Genomic DNA, 26,149 nt, shown 5'->3' with positions numbered 1-26,149 from the left:
CCTTATGGCGTATCCGGATGACCGCCCGTCCCCTAATGGCCAATAGATGTTGTGCAGACAGAGCATATCACATACGTCTTATTAGAAGCAATCGTCTGTGTTATTATCAGTCTTCGCACACATTTCTGATTACAGACCTGTTTGCCGCGTATCACACACATCTTGTTATATTGAACCTTTTCTGTTCTCTTGTCTCAACGCAAACAGTTCATCCGAGTGAACCGCATGCCGTATATCGCACACACCTTGATCTGGCTGACCGTTTGTTTTGTGTTTCCTAATCATAAACAGTTCATCCGAGTGAACTGTATGTTGTATATCGCACACACCTTCATCTGGCTGGCCGTTTCTTTTCTTCCTCCTCGGCGCAAACAGTTAATTGAGCTGAACCGTATGCGCTGCATCACACACGCAACTAAAATCTGAACCGTGTTTGATGCATCCTCCATCGCAAATGTTTTGCACCTTTTTTGACGGTTTTTTACACCACCGTTTGCGATTATGACATCGCACACAGTTTCGTCGAAGGGTCTCTGATCGTAGTGTCGCTTTAGTAGCATCTTGCAATAGTGTCAGATTATTAATCATATATTTATACCCACTGATCATGATCTATATGATGAGTTGTGAGTAGTTTTATTTGTTATTGAGGACATAGGAGAAGTCTTGTTATTAGCAATCATGTGAAGTTAATTACCGTTCAACGTTTTGATATTATGATGTGTTGTTCTTCCTCTAGTGGTGTTATGTGAACGTCGACTACATGACACTTTATCATCTTTGGGCCTAGGGGAATGGATCGTGAAATAAGTTTTGTAGATGATGGGTTGACAGAAACCTAAACCCCAATTTATAAATTGTTCTATGAGAGGTTTTTTTGCATTCACATGTTTAATGAGACAGTTAGATTTATCTTAATTACTTCTCTTGTATTTGTGGATGCTTGCATGGAGGGTACAATCACAAGTTGGTATTTGTTCAAGTAAGAACAGTACTTTAGCTCTGGTCCACCACATAACACTTATCAAGGTGATGAACGTTAAGTCAATGAATCATGGTGAAAGTAACTTGGCGATATTCCTGTGTGTTCTCAAGAGCGTTTTAATCACTATAAAAAGTATTATCGGCTTGTCCTTATCATAATTAAGGATTGAGCCACTTGTTGCACCTTGCTACTTTTGTTACTTATTACTTGTTACCAATTGTCTTACTATCAAACTATCCATCAAAACTATCTTACATCACTTGCAGCGAAATCCTTGCTGAAAACTGTCCATCAATTCCTTCTGCTCCTGGTTGGATTCGACACTCTTACTTATAGAAAAGGATATGATGGATTCCCTATACTTGTCTGTCATTAGTGACCGATACCACGCTGGCGTCGTCGCCGTGACTTTGTCCTTTCTAACTGGAGGGTTGATCTTTTCATCCCTTACTTACTGGTTCATTTGTTAGTTGTACTTGTTGTTATCATAGATTTACATGTTCTATGGGCATGTTCGGAGGTTCTCCAGCTTCTCAAAACTCTAGAAAACTAGCTTCTCATCGTGGCTTCTTGCTCCAGCCAGCGATTCCAATCCTGTTCGGTACCGACTCCAGCTTCTCTCAGCGCTGCAGCCCACCTGGGCGGGCTGTGACCTGTTCGGGCGTGTTGGGCCGGCTAGAGGCAGCCCATGTAGAGGCTAGAGGTGAGGCAGACTCCTGCGAGTTGAGCACGACATCAATGGCGTCGGTGCTTAGGTCGTGGTCTCAGGGTTGCTCCCTTCGGGCTGTGTGGATGGGAACCAGCCGGGATTGGCCACAAATGGCTCGATCTATCGCTGGGAAGGAGCGGCGGCCAGGGACTGAGCGGCGGCGTGCGCGGCGGCGGCTGCGCGCTGTGGCGGTAGGGTTAGTGGCTCGAGCGGAACAGCCAGAGGAGATGTCGCTCGATAGGTTTTCGGGGGAGGGGAACGAATCGGTAAGTTTGGCGGTGGCATACTAGCGTAATTTGGGCAAACTCCAGATTTCAGTTTCAGTGGAGCTGGGCCAACGCTACTCCACGTTTTTGCACTACCATCGGGCCTAGTTTCGAGAAGTCAGCTTTTCGAAGCCCATACGTTCGGCACAATTTCATTTGTGAAGTTTGTGAAGCTTGGAGCTGGATGACTTCGTAACAGGCCCTATGTAAGTACATGCTCACATTTTTAGCTATAAATATGATAGTAATGTCATGTATAAAAAGCTTGAAAATCTATTGTTGTTTCCTCTCAATATTCTTGGGAAGGTACTAAATTCCTTGGATGAACTAGGATTATTTAAGTAATGTTGTCGACATGGGGATATAATTATTCTATAAGGATTACAAATGGATAAAATAGCTCAAATAAATTCCGCTCACCACATCTCAGTTTTTTGTTGCAGCCATATATGCTAACACAATATCACCGAATTACATATTTTAAATTTATGATGAACCATGAGTGTCAGTAATTGATGTTTAATCAACCACTATGATAAAATATTATCACTGGCATGATAGATGGGTGCACGTGGAGCAGGCCATCTCCTCTAGTGTTACTTACATTTTGACCTCATGCCTTCACTTCTTATTTTATGCTTGTAGTTCTTTTGCATCGCGACACCCTCTAGAATGTAGGGGAACATTGCATGGGAAACAAAAAAATTCCTACGCTCACCAAGATCAATCTAGGAGATGCACATCTACGAGAGGAGAGTGGTGTCTACATACCCTTGTAGACCAAAAGCGTTAACGATCTAGAGATCATGGTTGGCGTAGTCGTACTCGCGTCGAGATCCAATCAGATCCAATTACCGCACGTGCGAAACCTCCTAGTTTAGCACACGTACCGCTCGGCGGCGTCCTCTCCTTCTTGATCCAGCAAGGGAGGGAGAGGAGGTAGATGGGAACTGAACCAACACGACGGCGTGGTGGTGGTGGTGGCAGCGGAACTCCGGCAGGGCTTCACCAAGCGCGTACCGGTGAAACGTGGGGGGAGTTGGGAGAGGTAACTGATGATGTCTGCTAGGACTACGTCGGTATTTCCCCCAAGAGGAGAGGATGATGTAGCACAACGACGGTAGGTATTTCCCTCAGTTATGAAACCAAGGTATTGAACTAGTAGGAGAACCAAGCAACAAAACGTAAACAACCCCTCCACACAAATAACAGCCACTCGCAACCCGGCGTGTTAAAGGGGTTGTCAATCCCTTTCGGGTAACGGCGCCAGAAATTGGCACGTGACCGGGAGACTATTTTCACTTGATCCTCCCCGGCAACGGCGCTAGAAATTGGCGAGGAGACGGGAGAAAATTGTAATAGATTCAAATAATAGATCGCAAATAAAATAAAGTGCAGCAAAGTATTTTTGTATTTTTGGTTTAATAGATCTGAATAAAAAAGGAAAGGAAAAGTAGATCGCAAGGCAAATATATGAGAAAGAAGACCCGAGGGCCGTAGGTTTCACTAGTGGCTTCTCTCGAGAAAAATAGCAAATGGCGGGTAGACAAATTACTGTTGGGCAATTGATAGAACTTCAAATAATTATGACGATATCCAGGCAACGATCATTACATAGGCATCACGTCCAAGATTAGTAGACTGACTCCTGCCTGCATCTACTACTATTACTCCACACATCGACCGCTATCCAGCATGCATCTAGTGTATTAAGTTCATGGAGAAATGGAGTAATGCAATAAGAACGATGACATGATGTAGACAAGATCCATTTATCTATTGCGGCAGATATTAGATCTCGTCTTTTTATCCTTAGTAGCAACGATACATACGTGTCGGTTCCCTTTCTGTCACTGGGATCAAGCACCGTAAGATCGAACTCACTACCGGGCACCTCTTCCCATTGCAAGACAAATAGATCAAGTTGTCCAAACAAAACCCAAATATCGGAGAAGAAATACGAGGCTATAAGAGATCACACATATAAGAGATCAAAGAAACTCAAATAACTTTCATGGATATAAAAATAAATGACTGATCATAAACTCAAAGTTCATCAGATCCCAACAAACACACTGCAAAGGACTTACATCATATGGATCTCCAAGAGACCATTGTATTGACAATCAAAAGAGAGAGAGGAAGCCATCTAGCTGCTAACTACAGACCCGTAGGTCTACAAAGAACTACTCACGCATCATCGGAGAGGCACCAACGGAAGTGGTGAACCCCTCCGTGATGGTGTCGAGATTGGATCTGGTGGTTCTGGACTCTGCTGCGGCTGGATGAATATTTCGTCGACTCCCCTAGGGTTCTAGGATTTTTGGGGTATTTATAGAGCAAAGAGGCGGTCCGGGGGGCACCTGAGGTGGGCACAACCCACCAGGGCGTACCTGGGCCTCCTGGCGCGCCCTGGTGGGTTGTGCCCCCCTCGGGGCACCCCTAGGTGCAACCAGGGCCCATTGCCTTCCTTCTGGCCCATAAAAAATCATCGTGGAGTTTCGTGGCATTTGGACTTTGTTTGATATTGATTTCCTGCGATGTAAAAAACATGGAAAAAACAGCAACTGGCACTTGGCACTATGTCAATAGGTTAGTACCAAAAAATGATATAAAATAATTATAAAACATCCAAGATTGATAATAAAATAGCATGGAACAATAAAAAATTATAGATACGTTGGAGACGTATCAGTAACGGGCAAAGGTCAAAGGGGGGCTGCCCCAACGCCTCTCCACCTTTATATAGGCATGGAGGGGGCTGGTGACTTGCCCTCCAAGGCCCTAGGGTCGTTGGTCAAAGGGGGGGAGGAAATCCCTGCTTTCCTTTCCCACCGATCGCTATCCCCCCTTTTTAGGGATCCTGATCTTATCCCTTCGGGATATGATACTATTCCTTTTAATGGAGGATCTTGGTGCACCTAGACTAGGGTTGTGGGGAATTTCCCCACTACCCACGTTCATGTGGGCCCCACTCCAGAACCTGCTATAACCTTCCTGGTACAATACCGAAAAACATGAATTTTTCCGGAACCCCGATAACAACTTTCCATATATGAATCTTTACCTCCGAACTATTCCGGAGCTCCTCATGACGCCCCGGATCCCATCCGGGACTCCAAACAACCTTCAGATTTTCCACTATTAATATCTCAATACAACCATAGCTCTATCAAACGTTAAGCATGTGACCCTACGGGTTCGGGAATATGCAGACATGACCGAGACTCCTCTCCGGTCAATAACCAATAGCGGGACCTGGATTCCCATATTGGTTCCTACATATTCAATGAAGATCTTTACCAGTTGAACCACGATGTCAAGGATTCAGCTGATACCATATGCAGTTCCCTTTGTCCATCGGTATGTTACTTGCCCGAGATTCGATCATCAGTATCTCCATACCTAGTTCAATCTCGTTACCGGAAAGTCTCTTTACTCGTTCCGTAATACAAGATCCCGTGGCTAACTTCTTAGTCACATTGCTTGCAAGCTCATTGTGATGTTGTATTACCGAGTGGGCCCCAAGATACCTCTCCGTCATACGGAGTGGCAAATCCCAGTCTCGATCCATGCCAACTCAACAGATACCCTTGGAGATACTTGTAGAGCATCTCTATAATCACCCCAGTTACGTTGCGACGTTTGATACACACAAGGTACTCCTCCGGTGTCAGTGAGTTGCATGATCTCATGGTTATAGGAAAAGATACTTGACATGCAGAAAACGATAGCAATAAACTTGATATGATCATATGCTACGTTTAAAGTTTGGGTCTTGTCCATCACATCATTCTCCTAATGATGTGATCCCGTTATCAAATGATAACTCATGTCTATGGCTAGGAAACCATAGCCATCTTTGATCAATGAGCTAGTCCGGTAGAGGCTCACTAGGGACATGTTGTTGTCTATGTATCCACACATGTATTTGAGTTTCTAGTCAATATAATTATAGCATGGATAATAAACGATTATCATGAATAAGAAAATATAATAATAACCACTTTATTATTGCCTCTAGGGCATATTTTCAACATAGATTGTATTCCATGGATGATTAAAAGCCCTTGATTTATAATCATACTTTTTTCTCTTACATCAGTATGCTAATTTAAGTGGGAGCAAATTAACAAGAAAACAATTTGGCCAAAGATGATTACTTGATTTTAAATATTTGTACAACTCAATACTTTAATGCTCAAGTGCAAATGATGATGAAAACACCCGAAAACTGAGAGAATTTGGTCCTACTAAATAGAGAAGCACAACATGGGTATTTTTGCGGCTAGAAACTTCTTATTTGTATTTGGCACAAAGTCCGAACATACACATATGAAACACCAATTTGAGCGACAATTAATGAAAAGTTTTTTTAAAAATAAATAGAAGATGAGTAGGCATTATGTGTATCTTTATATAACCCAAGACCATCGAAGTCCACAATTTTTTGCTATTGAGAATTTTGGATCTATATATGGGCCTAATTGGTTTGATGCCAATATTTTACATTCCAACTTTTGATAAGTACAAGAAATTGGCTAGCAATTGGTTGGTTCTCAATTGATTCTTTTGAATCGATAATTTTTTTACCATTTATTGACAACATTTGGTTTTGTCAAATGTTGGCTTGTCAAATATTGACAATGCCAAACTGGTATCAAACTAGTTAGCCTTTATGTCTATCACCAAACTCAATGAAAGTAGATAAGCATAATTTTGGGGTTGTGAACGAGGACCACGCGACAAAGACCAAACTTGGGCTTCATTTTCAATGCAAAGTATTGTAAAAACTAGAATGTCACAAAACTTTAGCATTTAAGTAGTTGGCAATTGGCATTAAATACCACCATCTTTAAACACTACAGTAACAATTTTAATGAAAATGCATGGCATTTGGAGATGGTGACTGTAGTATTTTTCATAGTATTCATGTTCATTTTGCATGCTGATAGATAAAATACTTGTAGTAAGGACACTCATATCAAACAAGTTTGTAATAACTGGATCATTTTTGTACTTTAGCGGTTGTTTATCAGCTTACGTAGCAACTTTAATTCTCAGTGAGCTTACGTCAACCCACTCGAAAGCTACAAAAGTATACACATGCGTACCTACTCACATGTCGACAAGGGCCACCGCCCCCTCCCCCGCCCCACAACAAAGTTTGGACACAATTGTGAAAACTTTTTAGGGGTGATTAGATCAGAGAAATAAGAGTATTTTTTTCCTCCTTAGAAATCCGCATTTTGTGTTTTGCTCCCTCAACCAACCTTATCAAACACCAACACTTATTTACATGTTTGATCTTTCTAAAAAAGGAAAGTAACCAACCTATGAATAGTGTTGATCATATCGTGTTAAAATCTCGCAAACAGAAGTAAGAATGGATCCAGGGAAAAATTTGCGTGACTTGTCGTGTAAAGAACAGACATGCTATGGATTAATGAAAGGAATAAGAAGTCTTAGCCTGATTATCAAAGATTTAGAAGGAAAACTGATAAGGTGCACGCTATCTAGTATCGAATCACTGCTTGTGCTCAGGCTATGGAGGCATACGCCATCAGATATGGTCTCCTGCTTGCTCGAGATATGGGATACAGAAGGATATGCGTGGAAAATGATGCTAAAAATATGGTCACAATTTTCAACTCTAAGGATTTAGAGAGGCCAACTATCGCAACCATTTACCATGAAATCAAAGAGCCCATGGGGGGTTTTACTAGTTGTGTGTTATGTTTTGTGCGAAGGGAAGCTAATGAAGTGGCCCATCGATGCGCCAAACAAGCCATAGATTGTATTCCCACCTTTCTCACTGATTGTATTCAAACTCATTGTAACCCCTCCTTTTTGAGTAACTAGGTGATTTCTCGTGCGTTGCAACGGGGGCATATATATTCTATAGGTTTAACACCAATCATATCTTATATTTACCTTTGACCCACCATATTCTAGATATTAGTAAGATTTGATTTGATTTGAATATGGGTAGGGGAAAGCAAGAAAAGTTTTGATTTACTTGAGGTTTTGATAGGATTTGATTTGATTCGGGTGCGGGTAGGGGACGACAAGGAATATTTTGATTTAGATAAGATTTTGGTAAGATTTGATTTGATTTGGGGTGCGGGTAGGGGAAGACAAGAAACATTTTGATTTAATTGAGGTTTTGATAAGATTTGATTTGGGGCGGGTAGGGGAAGACAAAAACATTTTGATTTAATTGAGGTTTTGATAATATTTGGTTTGGGGTGCGGGTAGGGGAAGACAAGAAACATTTTGATTTAATTGAGGTTTTGATACGATTTGATTTGAGTTGATTGAGTTAATGTAGGAAAGAACCAACGTAGGAGGGACGCATGAGAATGTGAGGTGAACGTACCAACTCCGTTCAATAGTATACTCCCTCCGTTCCTTTATATAAGGTGTATTATTTTTGGCCCAATGACCAAGGCACATAATTATAGACATGTTAGAGCGAAATTACCCTTAGTGAATTTGTTTGTTTGTGGCAAGTAAATCAATTAGTCTAGGAAACTAAGAGATACATGCAATCAAGAGATGATACTTTCGTTTTTTTTGCTATAAGGAGAGATACAGACAATCGGGAAAGAGATATTTTCCTTTTCCTAGAGGGTTAAAAACAAAATTACGAGGATTCGGAAAAAATGCACCTTACGTTGTGGAATTTTATAAAAAAAACAAATACACCTTATATAAAGGAACGGAGGCAGTATATACTAGCTAATGGCCCATTGCAGCAATGACATACATATTTTAGCGGTTTAACCTCAGTCGTGTGTGACATATACATTACACCCACCATATTCCAGATTTTAGCAAGATTTGATTTGAGTATGAGTAAGGTAAGCCAAAGAAAGTTTTGATTTGGTTCAGGTTTTGGGTTAGATTAGATTTGATTTGGGTAGGGGAAGGCAAGAAACATTTTGATTTAGTTGAGGTCACAATAAGTTTTGATTCGATTGAATTAATGCATGGCCCATGGTTTTGGTAAGATTTGATTGATTTAATACAGACTACATGCAGACCGAAACGAGTGAAAAGTTAAAAAAAAAGACTGAAATGAGTGAACAAACATACTAAAACATGTCCATATACATCCGATTGAAAAAGTTAGAACATCTTATATTTATTTTCACTATATATTTTGTGAACGGAGGGACTGCAAGTCATTAAAGAGACAAAAGAGGGAAATGCAGGCTAAATAAACTGTGATGAATGGAGGAAAGAGTAAAAGGGGAAGGAAAAGGCCAAGGGAAAACGCCGAACGCGATCATCAAAGCAGAACGGGGGCAGAGGAGGTCTGACCCGAACAAAGCAGAGCAGAAGAGAACAGAACGCAAGAGGAGAGGGTTGTTTACTCATACACACATACACTCCCCCACACCATTCCCCTCCCCCCTCCTCCCCACCTCTCCGCGTCGTCCTCCTCCGTCCCCCAATTTCCGCTCCAAAACCCTCCCCGATTCCCCCCCGCCCTCCGATGGTCCTGATCTAAGCATGTACCGCCGCCACGCCAAGCGCCGCCGTGAAGCCCCCGATCATGCCCTCCCGGCCTCCTCCAAGGCGCCCGTCATGACCACCACCACCCACGACGGCCCCGGCGGCGCCTTCTCCTCCTCCTCCTCCTCCGGCGGGGCGGCGGGCGCCTCCTCCTCCTCCTCCTCCGCCGCCGCCTTCTACGCGCCCCCGCCCCGCCGCCTCCACTTCTTCGTGCGCGCCACCGACTCCAAGACGATCGCGATACACGCGGCGGCGGACGACACCGTCGCCGCCGTGCTCGCCCACCTCGCCGACTGCGGCTACGGCCGCGACCTGCGCCTCCTCTACGCCGGCCGCCAGCTCCAGCCGGAGGCCACCGTCGCGTCGCTCGGCCTCGCGCCCGACTCCACCCTCCAGCTCGCCGCCCGCCTCCGCTCCACCCCGCACCCCAAGGCCTGGCAGCTCGCCTCGCACATCGCCGCCACCGCCGCCTCCGGGGACGCCGGCACCGACTCCGCCCACACCCTCGACGACCTCGTCAAGGAGTACATCGCTTGCTGCGACCCGGGCAGCCAGCACAACCGCAACGATCGCAGGGCCAAGGGGGACACCGGCAGCACCGACCGCCACGCCGAGGACTACCTCGACATCTTCCTCCAGTCCGGCGCCGCCATCGCGCTGGTTCGCCTCTACCTCTCCGATTTCTCCTTCTCGCGCTCCTACGCCGAGCGCGCCATCAGGTGCTTCCTCAGCACCGACCCTGCCACCTTGCCGCCTAATGTCATGCTCGTCACGGCGCCGGTGCTGCTCGAGTTCTGCCGCCTGCTCGCTCTGACCGCGGGCAATAAGGATTCCCTCTACAAGTCATGCCGTTACACACTTGCATCGGTGCTCTGCTTGCCACTCTCGGTGCTCGGTGCCTCCAAATCGCCTACCAAGGTGATCGAGCAGGTCCTCCCGTTTGCCAGAGAGATTGTTGAATTGGTCCTGAATGGACTTGGATCAGAGACCATGCTGGTGCCAAGGACGGACCTTGAGGAGCTCTCAAACTTCTTTAAAGTCCTGCGCCAGCAGGTGCTCCTTTGGATGCCTGACGGGTCAATGCCAAAGAATATGTACAGCAGGGAGTGTAAGCGTACTGACACATGGGTATGGGAGTTGCACGAAATGTCGATGAACCTGCTCAAAAGGGTGGATGAGTGTCTCAAGAGGTTGGAAATGGATCTTTCATCTTTGTCATCTGACACTAGGGGGGTCATAGAAAATCAACCTATCTGGGTCACCCGATTACATATCCTTGCCATATTGACAGAACTGGATTTCATCTCAGGGATATTCGAGGATGTGGCACACAACCTGCGGTTCGTGTTGCTGGCACACAAAGCACCTCTCAATGCGCTCGTGCGCTGTTCCAAGAGGAACGAGCATCTCCACTGGCTCAAGAAGCATAAGGATCTGCTCTGCTTCGAAGCAAGAAGGAACTTGGTCTTAATGTTGTTTTCTGAGGGGAAGGATGACTATGGGGAGCTGCATGAGATGTTGATCGACCGGTCACGTTTACTGGATGAGTCCTTTGAGTACATAACACAGGCAAAACCCAGTGAGCTTCACAGTGGTCTGTTTATGGAGTTTAAGAATGAGGAGGCTACTGGCCCTGGTGTTCTCAGGGAGTGGTTCTGCATGGTGTCTCAAGCTCTGTTCAGCCCACAGCAAGTACTCTTCTTGCCTTGTCCTAATGATCAACGGAGGTTCTACTTGAATGGAAGTAAGTTCTCTTGGTATTAACTTACTACTTTATATCCAGTTCTATACTTCTATTGGTAATTTGGTACGGCACTTTGACTGAACAACTTGAAAATCTGAATTGGATAAGCTGATGAGTGTAGCTCGCTTGTTGACCCAGGTCTTTTTACATGTGTGGTATAATAAATAACTGCATATCTTAGCCTAGTGGGATGAATAGGATTTGTTCATCTGAATTTTCTATCGTGCAGTGCATGTTTTTTCTTGAAAGTCTCATACATATGATTGCCACTACATACAGGCTCTGCAACTGGTTTCGATGAATGTAGGTTCAATACCCAGTAGTATAAGCTAACAAAAGAAAAGAAAAAAGTAGTTTGCTCTATTGTCAGATGTCCTGGAAGGGACATATTCTTCTCAATTTAAAAGAACTAATGATTGCAAAATGCGTTTCTTTTGATCAGTCTGTTGAAAAATCCACTTAGTATTTTGAAATGAATTTAACTTTAGAAGGTTTGCAAATCATATGGCTGCTTATGGGGCTACATTTTCATTTTCACACAAATAAAGGATGGTTGTTTTATTAGTTACAATATGTACTTCTAGTACTAGTTGGCATGCACCATGCTACCGATCTAACATACAAAACCAAAGCTGGGATATTGTAGTCTTGCCTTTACTTGTCTGCTTGGTTGAGTATATTAAGCCTAAGGAGATGTCTCACTAACTTTTGCGTGTTTGTGCCTGTTACACACTCTGGTTTCCATATGTATGTGCTGGTACAAGTTACTCTAAATACGACTTTTTGTCATGCATGTTGGGTGTGAGGATGTCCATATATGGGTGAGGGTGCAGGCAGTTTTTTTGTAAATTTGTTTTGGCTACTCGTTGTTTCTATTTGCAATCAAAACAATGGCTTGTTCATATCTCACAAGAAGCCTTTCTTAATATGCGATGAAGAGATACTTGGTCTAAAATCTTATTTTTATGTACGCATGTTTAAAACTTGAGAAAAATTCTATAATCCTTTTATCACGCATGTTGGGTGTGAGGATGTCCATATAGGGGGTGAGGGTGTAGGCATTTTTGTTTGTAAATTTATTGTGGCTACTCGTTGTTTCTATTTGCAATAAAAAAGTGGCTTGTTCATATCTCACAAGTAGACTTTTTTAATATGCGATGAAGAGATACTTGGTCTATGCGCATGTTTAAAACTTGAGAAAAAAATCTATAATCCTTTTTTTTTCTCATACCCTCTTTGATCAATAGCTTGCAGTTAAAATTCCTATTAAGAAGCAGACTATCCATTCTGCTTTCCACCTTGAACCTTGCACAGTGGCTCCCAGTGGCCCTGTTAGGAATATTCTGATACATCTTGATATTCATTTGTAAGTGTGTGAAATAACACTAACCATATCAATAAGTACAGATCTATCCCAAGTCACTAAAAACTACTCCCTCCGTCCCATAATATAATAGCGTTTTTGACACTAGTGTAATGTCAAAAACGCTCTTATATTATGGGACAGAGGAAGTACTTTTTGCATGAGATATACTCCCTCCGTTCCAAAATAGATGACCCAACTTTGTACTAAAGTTAGTACAAAGTTGGGTCATCTATTTTGGAACGGAGGGAGTACAAACTTCTTATATAAGGGAATGCTAATCTGTTTGTAGTGAGTTAATTCCCCTTTTGCCTAAATACGGTGGTAATTTCTTATTGGATTCAAACAAATATAAAATGATCATCTGGTTAGCGCCTAATAGCAGCCAAGCTGTCTACCCTGTAGACATATAGTGGCACATTTATTTTCAGAAAGGCAAAATAGGACTGTAAGCCTTCAACCTATTTCCATCAAGGTGATCAAGGAGTTAATGCTGCCGATTTGAGCCCCTCAAGCCTCAACACTTCAGTTTTTTGTGCGATCAAGCCTTTAAGTGCAGTTTTGTTCTTTTCAACCATCAACTACCCCTTTTAGTTTTAGCTGTCTTGTTCCTTTTGCTTACAAGATTAACAATTGGCAGCACAACTACAAAATGTTGTTAATATGGACTGCTAACTATTGCTCAAACTTTTAACATGTTTTCGAGATATTTTTTCTACCGATATGAGGTCTCTTTGTATTCACACTTAAACTTAGTTAAGAACATTCACAAGCCCTAAACCTTCTGAAATTTCAGTATGAATACTCATTTGCTCAAATAACGCCCATATAGAAGAATATTAGTTGCAAGGTTCTAACTAGATGTTCTTTAGCAGTGGCGTAATTAGAGCAAAAACAAACAGTGGATGCTCTAATTACCAATCAGTTTTGTTGGGCTTAAATGCAAATACTGAATAGTTCATGGCTCAAATCAACAAATTGGAAGTTGGAGGAGGCTTGATTGACAAGCTGAAATAGTTAGGGGCTTATTAGGGCAATTTTCCTTTCTGAAATAAACTTCACATCAAACTGTACTTAATTCTAGTTATTCGAGCAAATGAGCAATCTTTCGGCTTTCTTCTACTTAATTGTGGTTCTTATGCATTCAATATTGATGAGACACGTTATGTCCGCAAACCAAGTCGGTGCTGATTGAATATCTTCTAACTTTTGGTACTTATCTGTGCTTTGCAGCATCTGTTGTTGATCCACTGCACCTGAAATACTTCGTTTTTTCGGGACGAGTAATTGGATTAGCATTGATGCATAAAGTGCAAGTAGGGATAGTTTTGGACCGCACCTTATTTTTGTATCTTGCTGGGAGAAGTATTACATTGGAAGACATTTCTGCTGCAGACCCTTTCACGTATGCAAGCTGTAAAAGAATTCTAGAGATGGGTGCTGCCGAGATTGATGATTTAACTTTAACATTTTCCCGAGATGTTCATACCTTAGGGTCTCGAAAGACTATTGAGCTTTGCAAAGGAGGGCAGGATATCTCTGTGAACATCAGTAACAGAGAGCACTACATTGATCTTCTTATTAAGAATATCTTTGTTGACTCTATTTCTGATCAGCTAGCTAATTTCGCAAAAGGATTTGGCGACATATTAGCTAATCCGAAACTCCGGGAGGTATTTTTCGGGTGTTTGGATCTAGAAGACTTTGACCGAATGCTTGGGGGAAGCAACAACACTATAAATCTGAAAGATTGGAGATCACATACTCAATATAATGGCTACAAAGAAAAAGATCGCCATGTTAACTGGTTCTGGAAGGTATGCTGTGTATTACTTGGATTTTCATTTATTTTATTCCATGCCATGATATGCTTTAATCACCTGCTCATCCCATGTTCTCAATTTTTCATGGGCAACATACCATCTCTCACTTTTTTTGTGTGATTCATACCATCTCTCACTTTGACTCCATGTAGATTTAGGAGGAAATATTGATATCATAGGTGAGGTATATACGTGTGGTGCAATGTGCAAGAGATATTTGGATCACAATCCTAACATCCATGTATCCATTAAGATCTATTCACTTGATACCCAGTATTTTGTATGTGCCATCCTGTATATTATTTTCCCAACAAAAATGATCGAACTGCTTCAATCATTGCAGAAAAAGTTTTTTAGTGGTTCTTCTTTTGGTCCTAGTGTGAGTTCGTGAACGAGGCAAGTAACCAAACAAAGCCTGGCCAGTATTCTTGCTGGTTGGTGCAAAGACCTGGGAAATCGTTTGTTGTGTTCACTGACAAGACTGTTAACATGTGATCCTGCATATGTTAAAATCCCAACTATGATTGCATCATTTTTCTAGCTTATCGGAGTTATGTAACACTTACCGTACTCATTCTAAAAAGAAAACCATGCTCGTCCTTTGTGTAATGAGATGAGTACAACCAAACAGCTTTTCCCAACACTCGAGCAGAGTTGGTGTGGTGCTGATATCAACCATTGTTTTAAATATAGTGAATTGTGCAAATTTAATGGCAAAGAGCCAGCACATTGTCCCTATCTGTGTCCACTGTTATATCTCGTGTGTATGTGTGAAAAGTTTTCAGTTGAAATCTGTGCATCTTCTTTTGTAGCAAAATCAATTTGTGCATCTCTAATCAGTTTTGTGTACTTGTTTATTCACACGGCAGGCCGTGGAGAGCATGACAGTCGAGCAACAGAGGCAGCTCCTCTTCTTCTGGACCTCCGTGAAATATTTGCCCTCGGAAGGCTTTGGTGGGCTGAGCTCAAAGCTGTACATATACAAGACAACGGAGTCAGCCGACCATCTCCCGTCGTCGCATACATGCTTCTACCGCCTCTGCCTCCCCACATACCCGTCCCTCAAGGTGATGCAGAGCCAGCTGCAGAAGATCACACAGGAGCATGTGAGCTGCAGCTTCGGTACGTGGTAGGATGCTTGGCTGTGGGAAACCCAAAGTGGTACATTTTGTACATATCGAGTTAGCAACAACCCTTATCTATCTCATTTAAAATCTATTGCTAGTAGAGCTTAAAAATTAGGCTGCCGTGGTTTGATTTGTATGTATGGAAAGTTAGCGTCCCCGGTCGTTTAACCTTAATGTAGGTGGAATCAGAAGAGTGCAAGGTTCATTTTCTTCACCCATCCTGTTAACGTGCCGTCGATTCCTTTTTTCTTTGTTAATGTTCTGTTTCTTCCCCAAGGCCCTGTTTGGATCTAGGCGCAAACTTTGTGTGATCCTGGCGTTCATTGGAAAATCCAAACAGGGCCTAAAGGAGTGAAATGCGCGCGCATTGTGACCCTGCATATATAGCTAGTACCAGTCATCCCAACAGCAGATGGCACTAACTGCAACATCTCTCAAGTTAGTTCTGGCTGCCAGGGGATGGATGGATGAAGGTGTGACATACAGGCAATGGCCACCGGTTGCAGATGTGCGGTTTGGAAGCTGTTGTTGGAGTCTGGTTATTTTTGTTGATCCTTTCACATTACATTGTTGCTGCCTTTGTCGGTCTCCCCCCAGTTTTGTGAACCTGGTCGAAACTTGCTGGTTGACAAGTGGAGTGCCTCCAGTAATCCCATGGCAGCTCGGAGATTGAAACATTGGCGGTAGATTTGTGGACGCTTGTATTAGAGCATCTTCAAGCACGTACCTTTGATTCGACCCCTCAAACACCCGCGGACGCGCCCCTGTTTGTCCATCCGCACGGCCACAATCCTTATTTTCTTTCTCATATGCCCGGTCATTTGCACGTGATTGGTGGAGATGAGGAGAAAGAATAGAATGAATAAAAAAAGCTGGTCTGAGGTGGGGCCGCGCCCTACGTGACGGATTGACCGGGCGCGCCTAGGCATGTCCGTGAGCCCTTATATCCTCCCCATATTTGAGATGGATACGATGGTTCATGGACAGTCCGAACATATAGGAAAGATATGAGGGATCCGGTTGAGTCAACTTTTAACTACTTTTTGCTTCTCTCTCCTATCCGATCAGTGGTCCTCGCGCCCGCCCGGTCAATTTGAGAAGTCTGGCTGTAGATGCTCTTACCGTCCGAAGTTGGCTTAGACGAATCTTTCAGCACCGAGAAATGGCCATGGCGTCGCAGAGATTCTTTGGACAGTGAATAAACATGGAAGGCGTCAGGAGATTTGGCTTTGTCGGTAGAGAAACTACGTACGTACTGGCCGTGGCCGTCCTCGGCTGGTTCAGAATCACATGTTCGTGTGTAGCCGCTGCAGCTTCCCTTACCGACCTTGCTCGAATTTCGCATGACAAATACGTATGCCCGTGCAAAGTGTAGCACAGTTCAGTCGAGTGACTGACAGCAAAGCTACGGACGCCAGCGATGGCCATATCCATATGCGTTTGGCAATTCATCATTTTTGGCGTATTTACATTTGTGATTGAGTTGAGCTTGGCTGAGTAAATACATGCCAAAAAACCATGTTTTGCATATAGCTTGGTACGTGCACCCTTCTCAACCTGGCTGAGAAGAAACGCACACACGGCTGTTTGGTTCAAGCATTTTCTCCTTAAATGCAATATGCCGACATTTGATTGATTAATCTCACCTTTTACCCACGTGGTGAACTTACCTCACGTGAAAATGGAGTGCTGAAGGAACAAGAGAAGAGTCAGCTTGAGGTAGAAGAAGGTGTGAAAGCCCTCGTACGCTTACCCAACGGTCACGAAATCAATTGGGCGCAAATTGTTTTCCAAGACTGACGCCTACGTGTAAAGTCCGTAGGATTCCTGTCCCCCGTTGTTTGCGCCATTGATCTACCTCGATCTACGCTTCTATTCATTGGTGATGGTTGCTATTCTAGTACGCTGGTCCCGTGAGGCCTTACCAAGACAACTTCACGATTGTTTACTAAAATAAGTTTTGCCCAGCCCCCATGAGGGAAGGGCGATAAGGAAGCTCGCTTCAGTGCTTTTAGTTGTTGCTAGTTAGTCTACAGATCTAGATGTATTTTTTGTTATTTCTAGTGTTCGTTATACTGCAATGATTGACGATGAATAGATTAAAAGTTTTTTCAAAAAAGAGAGTAGGGAAGACATAATTCTACCCGCCTAGGACCTTAGAAACAGAAAACGTACAAACACAGAAGTCGTGTCAAACAGCAAGATGAAGCTAGTGGAGAAATGAATTTTCAAATGTGCGAAGAATAACCAAAATTCATCGGTTCATAACGCGCACACATGAACACATTAGTGCAGTCCAGTAGAAGATGTTCTACTCGTCTACGACCGTCAATACAGAAAAAGGGACAACGGAAGTTGTGTAAAATAGTGAGATGAAGCTAGTGGTGGAAGGAAACTACAAGTGACGACCATGTGCGAAGGTTTTGCCAGAATTCTTTGGTTCATAACATGTAAACATTAACATGTTAGTGCAGTCCAGTAGTAGATGTAAATATACTCGTTTACGACCGTTAAAACAAAAAATATATAATACGAAAGTCGTGTCAAACAGCGAGATGAAGGAAATTTCAAACAGTCGACTACGCGCGAAGAATTTGACAAAATTCATCTAAAAAAGCTCTAAACATAAACACAAAACTGAAGATTTACAATCCACGAAATTAAGAACCGATCATTTGAACGGAACCACAATGCCGATATGCATCCTTTTTGGGTAGAGGTTATTTTGAATCCAAGTACCATTATGTAGATTAGAAGGGATTATATCAAAGAGATTAAGGGAGGTGAGTGGAACATAACACCTGCAAAACCATGGGTTACACTCAGCTCGCATTGCCAGACCCACTCAAGTGCGTTCGATTGCATCGCTCGGCCATGGCTCGCTGAAAATGGCCAATTCAAGCATTTCTTCAGAGTCAATCCCACGGGTGCTTTAAGGTTTGTGCGGACAAAAAATTCGGTGTAACTTGATCTACCAAATGGACAAAAGTTATATCCAACGGGCCTGGCTAAGCCTAAGGCAGGCTACCAAACGCATCCATCCCTTTTATTTTTGACAAAGAGAATTTCATTCAACCCTCGCATCGAGCTCATACAACCGCATCGAGGAAAAGGGCGCTATGCTTATCTAAGCTTGCGTTATCAATGATCACTAAACTATCACCGCAAAAGAAATTGTAATCCCCCTAACTGCAACGCCTGTACGATTGGAGCGTCACGCGGAAGAGGTTATTGGATGGGGCAGTGTAGTTGGACACGTATGTGGAGTTCCGGACGCCGGCAAACCTCCCTCGGATTTGGTTCCGGTTTACGGGAATTCAAACGCGTGGACTTGCCCAGTGGCATATGCGGCATCGCGTTGGACGATAGAAAAAATACGTCCGAAGGAATCAGTCGGGACATCTGCGCACCTTTTGCAGCACAACAACGTTGAAGATGCCCTAACATGAGAAACGGGATCAGGGGTCCCGGGACCAATTGTGCGTCCTCGAATCACAAGTACGGGTACATACTCTACACCAGTGGATATACTCCTGCATACTGCTTTGCGTATTCCACCAAGGGCGAGGAACTTTAGACTAAGTTGTTGGACGAATTTCCGCTGCGCTCTACCGTGCACATCTCCTTGTCTGCCCTGCATTTCCTTCCCTAGTCTAGATCTCAGACTGAAGCAGTGCCCCGGCCTGGCCAGTAGCTGCCGACGGCCGCGGGGATCGTGACTGGTCAAGCGGCCATCAAACCAATGAGGCCGACAATGAAAGACATCAGGAGATGCGTCTGCTGTCGATCATGCCGTGCTGTCCTCGGTGAAACAGCCGCTTGACGTTGGTCGAATCTTGCACGAAAAATGCAGCACATCTGAGTTACGCCGACCTGAAGAAGAAGCCACGCGCGCCGGCGATCGCCGGATCTATATGTACGCCTACGGGATTCTTCTAGACGGATCAGTAAAGTGGGAAATTAGCTCGACATCATCCAGAGAAAATACTCAAGCAAGCAGGAGCCAGGGATAACACAAACCGGATAGGATACCGATCGATCATAGGTGGAACTGACACTGTTACACACACCACTACAAAGCTGCAGCTAAGCAGACGCAGCCAGCCACGGGGGCCGGCGAGAGTGGCACCGCACTGCGTCGCTCGCTCGCTCGCTGCTGACCGACACTGGGCGTCGACTGGCCCCGACAACACTTTTATTTAGCCCGCGTCACGCGACCCCGCGCATAGCACTCCCACTCCACACCTAGTAAAAAGTAGCACTCCACTCCACTGGCTGACTGGCCGTGCCACGTAGGAGCACACGGCCGCCGCCGTGGACGCTGACCCAGCCAGCCCCTCCTCTGTCTCTGTGCGCGCCTCACACGCTGACGCTGGCCACCGCGGCGGCCGGCTCCTCTGCCACGGCCGCGGGGGCCTCCTCCGCTGCAGCCGGTGCTTCCTCGGCGACGGCCGGTGCTTCTGGCTCGGCAGCAGGCGCGGCCTCCTCCTTCACCTCCTCGACCACCGCCGGCTCGGCCTCTGCCACGGCCTCCTTGGTCTCTGTCTCGACCACGGCTGGCGCCTCTTGCTCTTTGGGCGCCTCGGCCTCCGGCTCGGCCGCAGCTGCTGGCTCGGTCTCCTTGGCCTCCTCCGTCTCAGCGGCGCCCGGCGCCTCCTCCTTGGTCGCCTCAACCTCGACGGGGGCAGGCGCCTCGACCTCGGCCTCCGCCGGCGCGGGGACCTCCTCCGTCTTCGCGGCCTCCTCGGCGGCCACCGGCGTCTCCACCGCGGGCGCCTCCTCCGTCAGCGCGGCCGTCGGGTTCTGGACCTGCACGTTTGCACAGTTACTACCATTAGCCCCACGCACATGTCAGCAGATACACAAACCGACCTAGCTCGAGCTCGATCATCATCATGATCATGATCGCCCGGCCGTTCGTCAGATCACGTAAACAGTGAGCAGATAAAAAGATGAAGCCATCGGAAAGAACATCGATATGAGAATATGAGAGAGAATAGACGATCGAGCGAGGTACGTACATCAGCGGTGGCCATTGCCGTCGTGGATGCAAGAAAATGCCCGGAGTGGCTGAGGCTGGCTAGCTGAAGCTAGTGCTAGTGTGACTCTGTGGCTGATCTGATGAGAGAGTGTGAGGCGTGTGTGTGTGTGGAGCAATGGGTCGGGGTGGAGGGGCTATATATAGCGGCCTCCGGAGGCCAAAACGGGGAGAACACAATCGAAAATCGAACGCCAGAGAAAAATGGATCGACACCGATGGATCGAGAAAATAAACAAGTCGAGTCCATCTCATGAGTCATGATGATCGGGAATCTCGGGAGCTGTGTGTGCAAATAAACACGTCCTGACGACGTGCGGTTGTACGTGTGTGTCATGCCATGAACTAAAGGTGGTCCGTGAGTCATGACACTATGGAAAGGGTCCAAAGAACAGACCAGATCAGACCAGGGTGTGCACCATGCAACAGTACCTCGATGCACGGCCGGCGACTAGTTCATCTCGCTCCACATGTTGCCCGATCGGGACGGATAGTGCCACAGAAACACATTCTAGAAAAGCAGCGAAATTCTTGAATTTATTTTCCATTTCCCATAAGTTTTCGTGTATGATTTTCCCACAAAAAAAAGTTTTCGTGTATGATCGCCCCTGTCCCGTTGATGTGTGTATAGTGTGATGGCAGTGGCAACAGGCAAGTGCACCTTTCGAGGTGTACACAACACATCTCGTCGTTCTTGCACGTTCTGCTCCTTTCCATCGGATCATCGATCCCTAGCCGATTAAAATATGCTCTCGTCGATTCAGCTGTAATTCTGAGGGAGGGAGAGAGATTCGATCTGTGATTTGGATCAAAACGTACTAGGAGTATTTGATTAGCGTTTGTTCTGTACGAGATTATGATAGCTGAACAGGGGCGGTTGTCGGGGTTGGCGTCAAAGACAATGCACTTGGAACCAATCAATGTGCGCGCCTGAATAGTCGCGATTTGGGTTTGAAATTTAGGTTAGCTCTTCATCTCAGACTAGCCACAATGGGTAATAACATAGAGTAGTACATGTTACTACTCTATGTTACTACCTCTATCGTGGGAAGTAACATATGTGTGGTAACATGCAATGCTTCATTTATTATGCTATAGACTCATCTTGCTTTGGTATGTGTGATGTTACAGTAACTAGCTAAGTTACTAGAACTACCTCTCTCTTCATTAATTCATTGCCACATAGACAAATTTGCTGAGTTGGACTTGAAGTTACTGCTAAAGTTACTCCCACTGTGGCTAGTCTCAGGGTACGTGGCCACCCGGCCTATGCTAGCTACATATATACTTTCTTTTTCTTTTCTTTTTCGGGTGAATATAGACTTTCTTTTTCAGCAGTATATATGTGGTTTTCACTTTTAAAAAAAGATATGATGTGTTCTTTTTTTTTGACTCGAACGGCAGATGCTCTGCCTTTTCGTTTAAGATTAGGAATATACATAAGGGTGAGCAGTCGTCCAGGCCCCCCAACTTACGTCATGGCATAATCTTTTATCCCATCTGGATTTGATCCATTTGACACAAGGTCGGGATGTATTTCGCTGGAACCTTACTATATCGGGGTCTTTCACAGTGGACTCTATGTACCGAGCGCTCACGCATTCTGAGGTACCGATGAGTAATAACAAGAAAATCTGAAAGTCTAAGATTTCACTGAAAGTTAAAATCTTCATGTGTATCTTCATAGGGGGTTGTTCTAACTAAAGACAACCTCGCACGGCGCAACTGGCCAGAGAGTAAGAAGTGTTGTTTTTTTACTCACGAAGAGACAATCAAACACCTCCTTTTCCAAATGCAAGTTTGCACGTTTTATGTGGTCAGTTATCCAAATAGCGTCAAAGTTGTATCCGCCCATAAGTTGTTGGGGATCGTAACAGAATTTAAAAAAAAATCCTACGCATCACCAAGATCCATCTATGTAGTATACTAGCAACGAGGGAAAAGGAGTGCATCTACATACCCTTGTAGATCGCGAGCGGAAGCGTTCAAGTGAACGGGGTTGATGGAGTCGTACTCGTCGTGATCCAAATCATCGATGACCGAGTGCCGAACGGACGTCACCTCCGCGTTCAACACACGTACGGAGCAGTGACGTCTCCTCCTTCTTGATCCAACAAGGGGGAAGGAGAGGTTGATGAAGATCCAGCAGCACGACGGCGTGGTGGTGGATGTAGCGGGGATCTCGGCAGGGCTTCGCCAAGCTTCTGCGAGAGGGAGAGGTGTTGCAGGGGGAGAGGGAGGCGCCAGGGGCTGTGTTCTTGCTGCCCTCCCTCCCCCCACTATTTATAGGACCCCTGGGGGGGCGCCGGCCCTGGGAGATCAGATCTCCAAGGGGGGGCGGCGGCCAAGGGGGAAGGGGGGTGGCTTCCCCCCAAGCCAAGTGGGGCGCCCCCCACCCCTAGGGTTTCCAACCCTAGGCGCACGGGGAGGCCCAAGGGGGGGGCGCCCCAGCCCACTAAGGGCTGGTTCCCTTCCCACTTCAGCCCACGGGGCCCTCCGGGATAGGTGGCCCCACCCGGTGGACCCCCGGGACCCTTCCGGTGGTCCCGGTACAATACCGATAACCCCCGAAACTTTCCCGGTGGCCGAAACTGGACTTCCCATATATAGTTCTTCACCTCCGGACCATTCCGGAACTCCTCGTGACGTCCGGGATCTCATCCGGGACTCCGAACAACTTTCACTAATATCTCTACAACCCTAGCGTCACCGAACCTTAAGTGTGTAGACCCTACGGGTTCGGGAGACATGCAGACATGACCGAGACGCCTCTCCGGTCAATAACCAACAGCGGGATCTGGATACCCATGTTGGCTCCCACATGTTCCACGATGATCTCATCGGATGAACCACGATGTCGAGGATTCAATCAATCCCGCATACAATTCCCTTTGTCAATCGGTATGTTACTTGCCCGAGATTCGATCGTCGGTATCCCAATACCTTGTTCAATCTCGTTACCGGCAAGTCTCTTTACTCGTACCGTAATGCATGATCCCGTGGCTAACTCCTTAGTCACATTGAGCTCATTATGATGATGCATTACCGAGTGGGCCCAGAGATACCTCTCCGTCATACGGAGTGACAAATCCCAGTCTCGATCCGTGCCAACCCAACATACACTTTCAGATATACCCGTAGTGTACCACTAGTAGGAAAAGGGGTTTTTACCCCGGTTCATAAGGGCCTTTAGTCCCGGTTCTGGAACCGGGACTAAAGGGTCGTTACTAATGCCCTAGCCCTTTAGTCCCGGTTCTTACACGAACCAGGACTAAAGGCCGTCCACGTGGCCGGTGCGGGGAGCCCAGGCAGGAGGGCCTTTGGTCCCGGTTGGTGCCACCAACCGGGACCAATAGGCATCCACGCGTCAGCCCCTAGCAGGAGATGAGGTTTTTGGTTTTTTTGAAAGGGGGTGGTTTAGGGGTTTTGGGGGGTTAATTTAGGTGTTTAATATATTGTGTTAGCTAGCTAATTAATAGAGAGAAGTGTCCTCTCTTATCTCCGTGCTTGGTCGACGCTACGTACTATATACGTATGGAGAGGAGTAGACACGCTAGCTAGTAATCAAATGAAGGAAACAGAAGATCGTCATGAACATATGCAGACAGAGAGAAGTGATATCGATCACCTCTCCTTCTCCGAGATATTGGTCGAACAACAAGTTCTCGTATATCTATCCGACACTACCGGCTACATATATACAATAATTATCTCTTACAATACAATCTCCTAATTATATTGTAGGAACACGGGGTCCACATAGTATTCTCCATTTTCAGCGATCACGTGGTCAAGGAAGAATGCCGCCAATTCCTCTTGAATTCCTCGCATACGATCTTCTGCTAGGAGTTGATACCGCTTCCGAAAAATCTAATTTGAAGAAGGGGGTCAATACATATATATATATATGAATAAATGAAACTCAACACAAATGATGGTAATAAAATAAAATTGTGAATATTATTGCTTACGCACTTCATATTCTTCTTCAGTGTAGCCCCGCTCACAGGTATGGTAGTGGATGGACTCGCAAACGTAGTATCCACAGTAATTATTCCCGGGTTGCTGCCACAACCACTTTACAAGAAATAGAGGTCAATCAAACTGATAAGCAAGCATGCTAAATGATATTGATCAAACTAGCGCTTGAATCACTAGGAGATGCGCGGAACATGCTACTATAGTACTTACTTTCGGGTGTCTAAATTGCAGCTGGTTCGGCAGTCCCGGGGCTTTTGAGGTGAATTTTCTCCAAACCCTGCCAGACAAAGAAAACAATTACTTGATATCAGGAAATGAACAAAGTTGCTGATATGGTGGATAATGATCGATTTAACTTACTTCTGGAGCATTTGAGTCATGTTCGCATAGTCCAGGGGATCTTTTCGTCTCGAGTCTAAGACGGTTACTACTTCCGGCTCAAGCTTAATCTCTAGGAGAATATAGTGGAAGCTGCGCATGCATGCATAAGTCATCAATTACATTACCATAACCTGGACTAATAAGGGAAACCGAATATGCAGAAGACAATAACACTCACTTGAAGTTGTAAGGAAAGAGTATTATATCTTTGTTTTGATTTAATACCAACGATTGTAGCAAGTTGGCCTCGGCTTCTTTGGGATGTTTTTCAACCGTATATGCATCTATGAGATTTGTGTTGATGAACCCAATATCACCGATTTGTCTTTTCTTCAATTTGGCGATCTTCAATCTGCATAATATAGTGAGGATAAGTATAAATACATGCAATGAAAGAGCTGACCTATATAGAGAGACTTAATGACAGAAGTAGTACTACTTACAGACAGTAGCAAGTGATCGTTGTTTTATCGAGGGACTTTAGATTGTAAAACTGGAAGAAATCCTCAAATGGAACATTCATCAGTTCAATTCCAACGAGGTCATGCTCCGGTTTAACTCTCAGCGTCAAAGTACTCATCCCATCAGACTCTCTGTAGGTTTTCATGTACCAATCATGTAGTCTTCGCATCATCGTGCTTAGAGATCTGACATCTTTGACGAGAGGCTTCCCGTAATGGTATTTGTGGTTGTCCACCTCCATGATTTCATAATGTACATCGTCGGGCAGGTAATCTCCAAGATTGCTATAACCGGGCACCATACCCGGATCATTAGCGACGATGTCTTTTGACACCTTGAGCGGGGGGCACGATTGGTTCGCTTGTTCGCCGAGCTGGGCATTTTTTTCCCAGCTCGTCGTTCTTTCATCCTTTTATCACTGACAGTACTTCCCGACCGCTCCGCTTCGGCATATGCCTTTCCAAGAACGCGCTCATAGTTGCCTCTTGGCGGAGACTTTGGTGGTTTTGTCAGGGCAGCCAGAGTGCGCTTTGCTTTCACCGGATCTACCTTCTCCTCCGGAGGTGGATGTTTCTTTGCTTTGACCCCTTCAAAGAAGTTCTTCACTTCGTCTCGCACGATCTTCGTGTTCTCCTCCTCGGTCCTCTCATATGATAACTTCTCTGGAGTCTTCAGAGAAGGACCGAATCTGTATTGCCTCCCGCCTCTGGCAGCTGTACTGCTAGACGCCGGCAGAGCAGACGGAGCGG

At 45.1% G+C, this 26,149-nt stretch overlaps 2 protein-coding genes across 2 annotated transcripts; one reads left to right on the top strand and one right to left on the bottom strand.

Annotated features, from left to right (window-relative positions):
* Window positions 1-9,294: 9,294 nt before the first annotated feature.
* LOC109758475 (E3 ubiquitin-protein ligase UPL5) lies at window positions 9,295-15,752 on the top strand. The gene is made up of 3 exons (XM_020317333.4): window positions 9,295-11,225; window positions 13,822-14,405; window positions 15,281-15,752. The coding sequence occupies exons 1-3, from the start codon at window positions 9,479-9,481 to the stop codon at window positions 15,542-15,544; spliced, it is 2,595 nt and encodes an 864-aa protein (XP_020172922.1). The 5' UTR covers window positions 9,295-9,478; the 3' UTR covers window positions 15,545-15,752.
* Window positions 15,753-19,548: 3,796 nt separating this feature from the next.
* On the bottom strand, window positions 19,549-20,763 carry LOC109758474 (uncharacterized). Its single transcript, XM_020317332.4, has 2 exons — window positions 20,560-20,763; window positions 19,549-20,347 (listed from the first exon to the last, which is right to left on the bottom strand). The coding sequence occupies exons 1-2, from the start codon at window positions 20,572-20,574 to the stop codon at window positions 19,898-19,900; spliced, it is 465 nt and encodes a 154-aa protein (XP_020172921.1). The 5' UTR covers window positions 20,575-20,763; the 3' UTR covers window positions 19,549-19,897.
* Window positions 20,764-26,149: the final 5,386 nt, after the last annotated feature.

The sequence above is a fragment of the Aegilops tauschii genome, chromosome 5 (genome assembly GCF_002575655.3).
Source record: "Aegilops tauschii subsp. strangulata cultivar AL8/78 chromosome 5, Aet v6.0, whole genome shotgun sequence".
In the NCBI taxonomy this organism is placed as follows: domain Eukaryota; kingdom Viridiplantae; phylum Streptophyta; class Magnoliopsida; order Poales; family Poaceae; genus Aegilops; species Aegilops tauschii.
This window is presented reverse-complemented; position numbering and strand designations above follow the sequence as displayed.

Excerpts from the sequence above, each read along its gene's own strand:
- LOC109758475 (XM_020317333.4), top strand. The coding sequence starts at position 9,479 with ATGTACCGCCGCCACGCCAAGCGCCGCCGTGAAGCCCCCGATCATGCC. Across the intron at positions 11,226-13,821 it reads GAGGTTCTACTTGAATGGAA|CATCTGTTGTTGATCCACTG; the intron begins GTAAGTTCTCTT and ends TGTGCTTTGCAG. Across the intron at positions 14,406-15,280 it reads ATGTTAACTGGTTCTGGAAG|GCCGTGGAGAGCATGACAGT; the intron begins GTATGCTGTGTA and ends TTCACACGGCAG.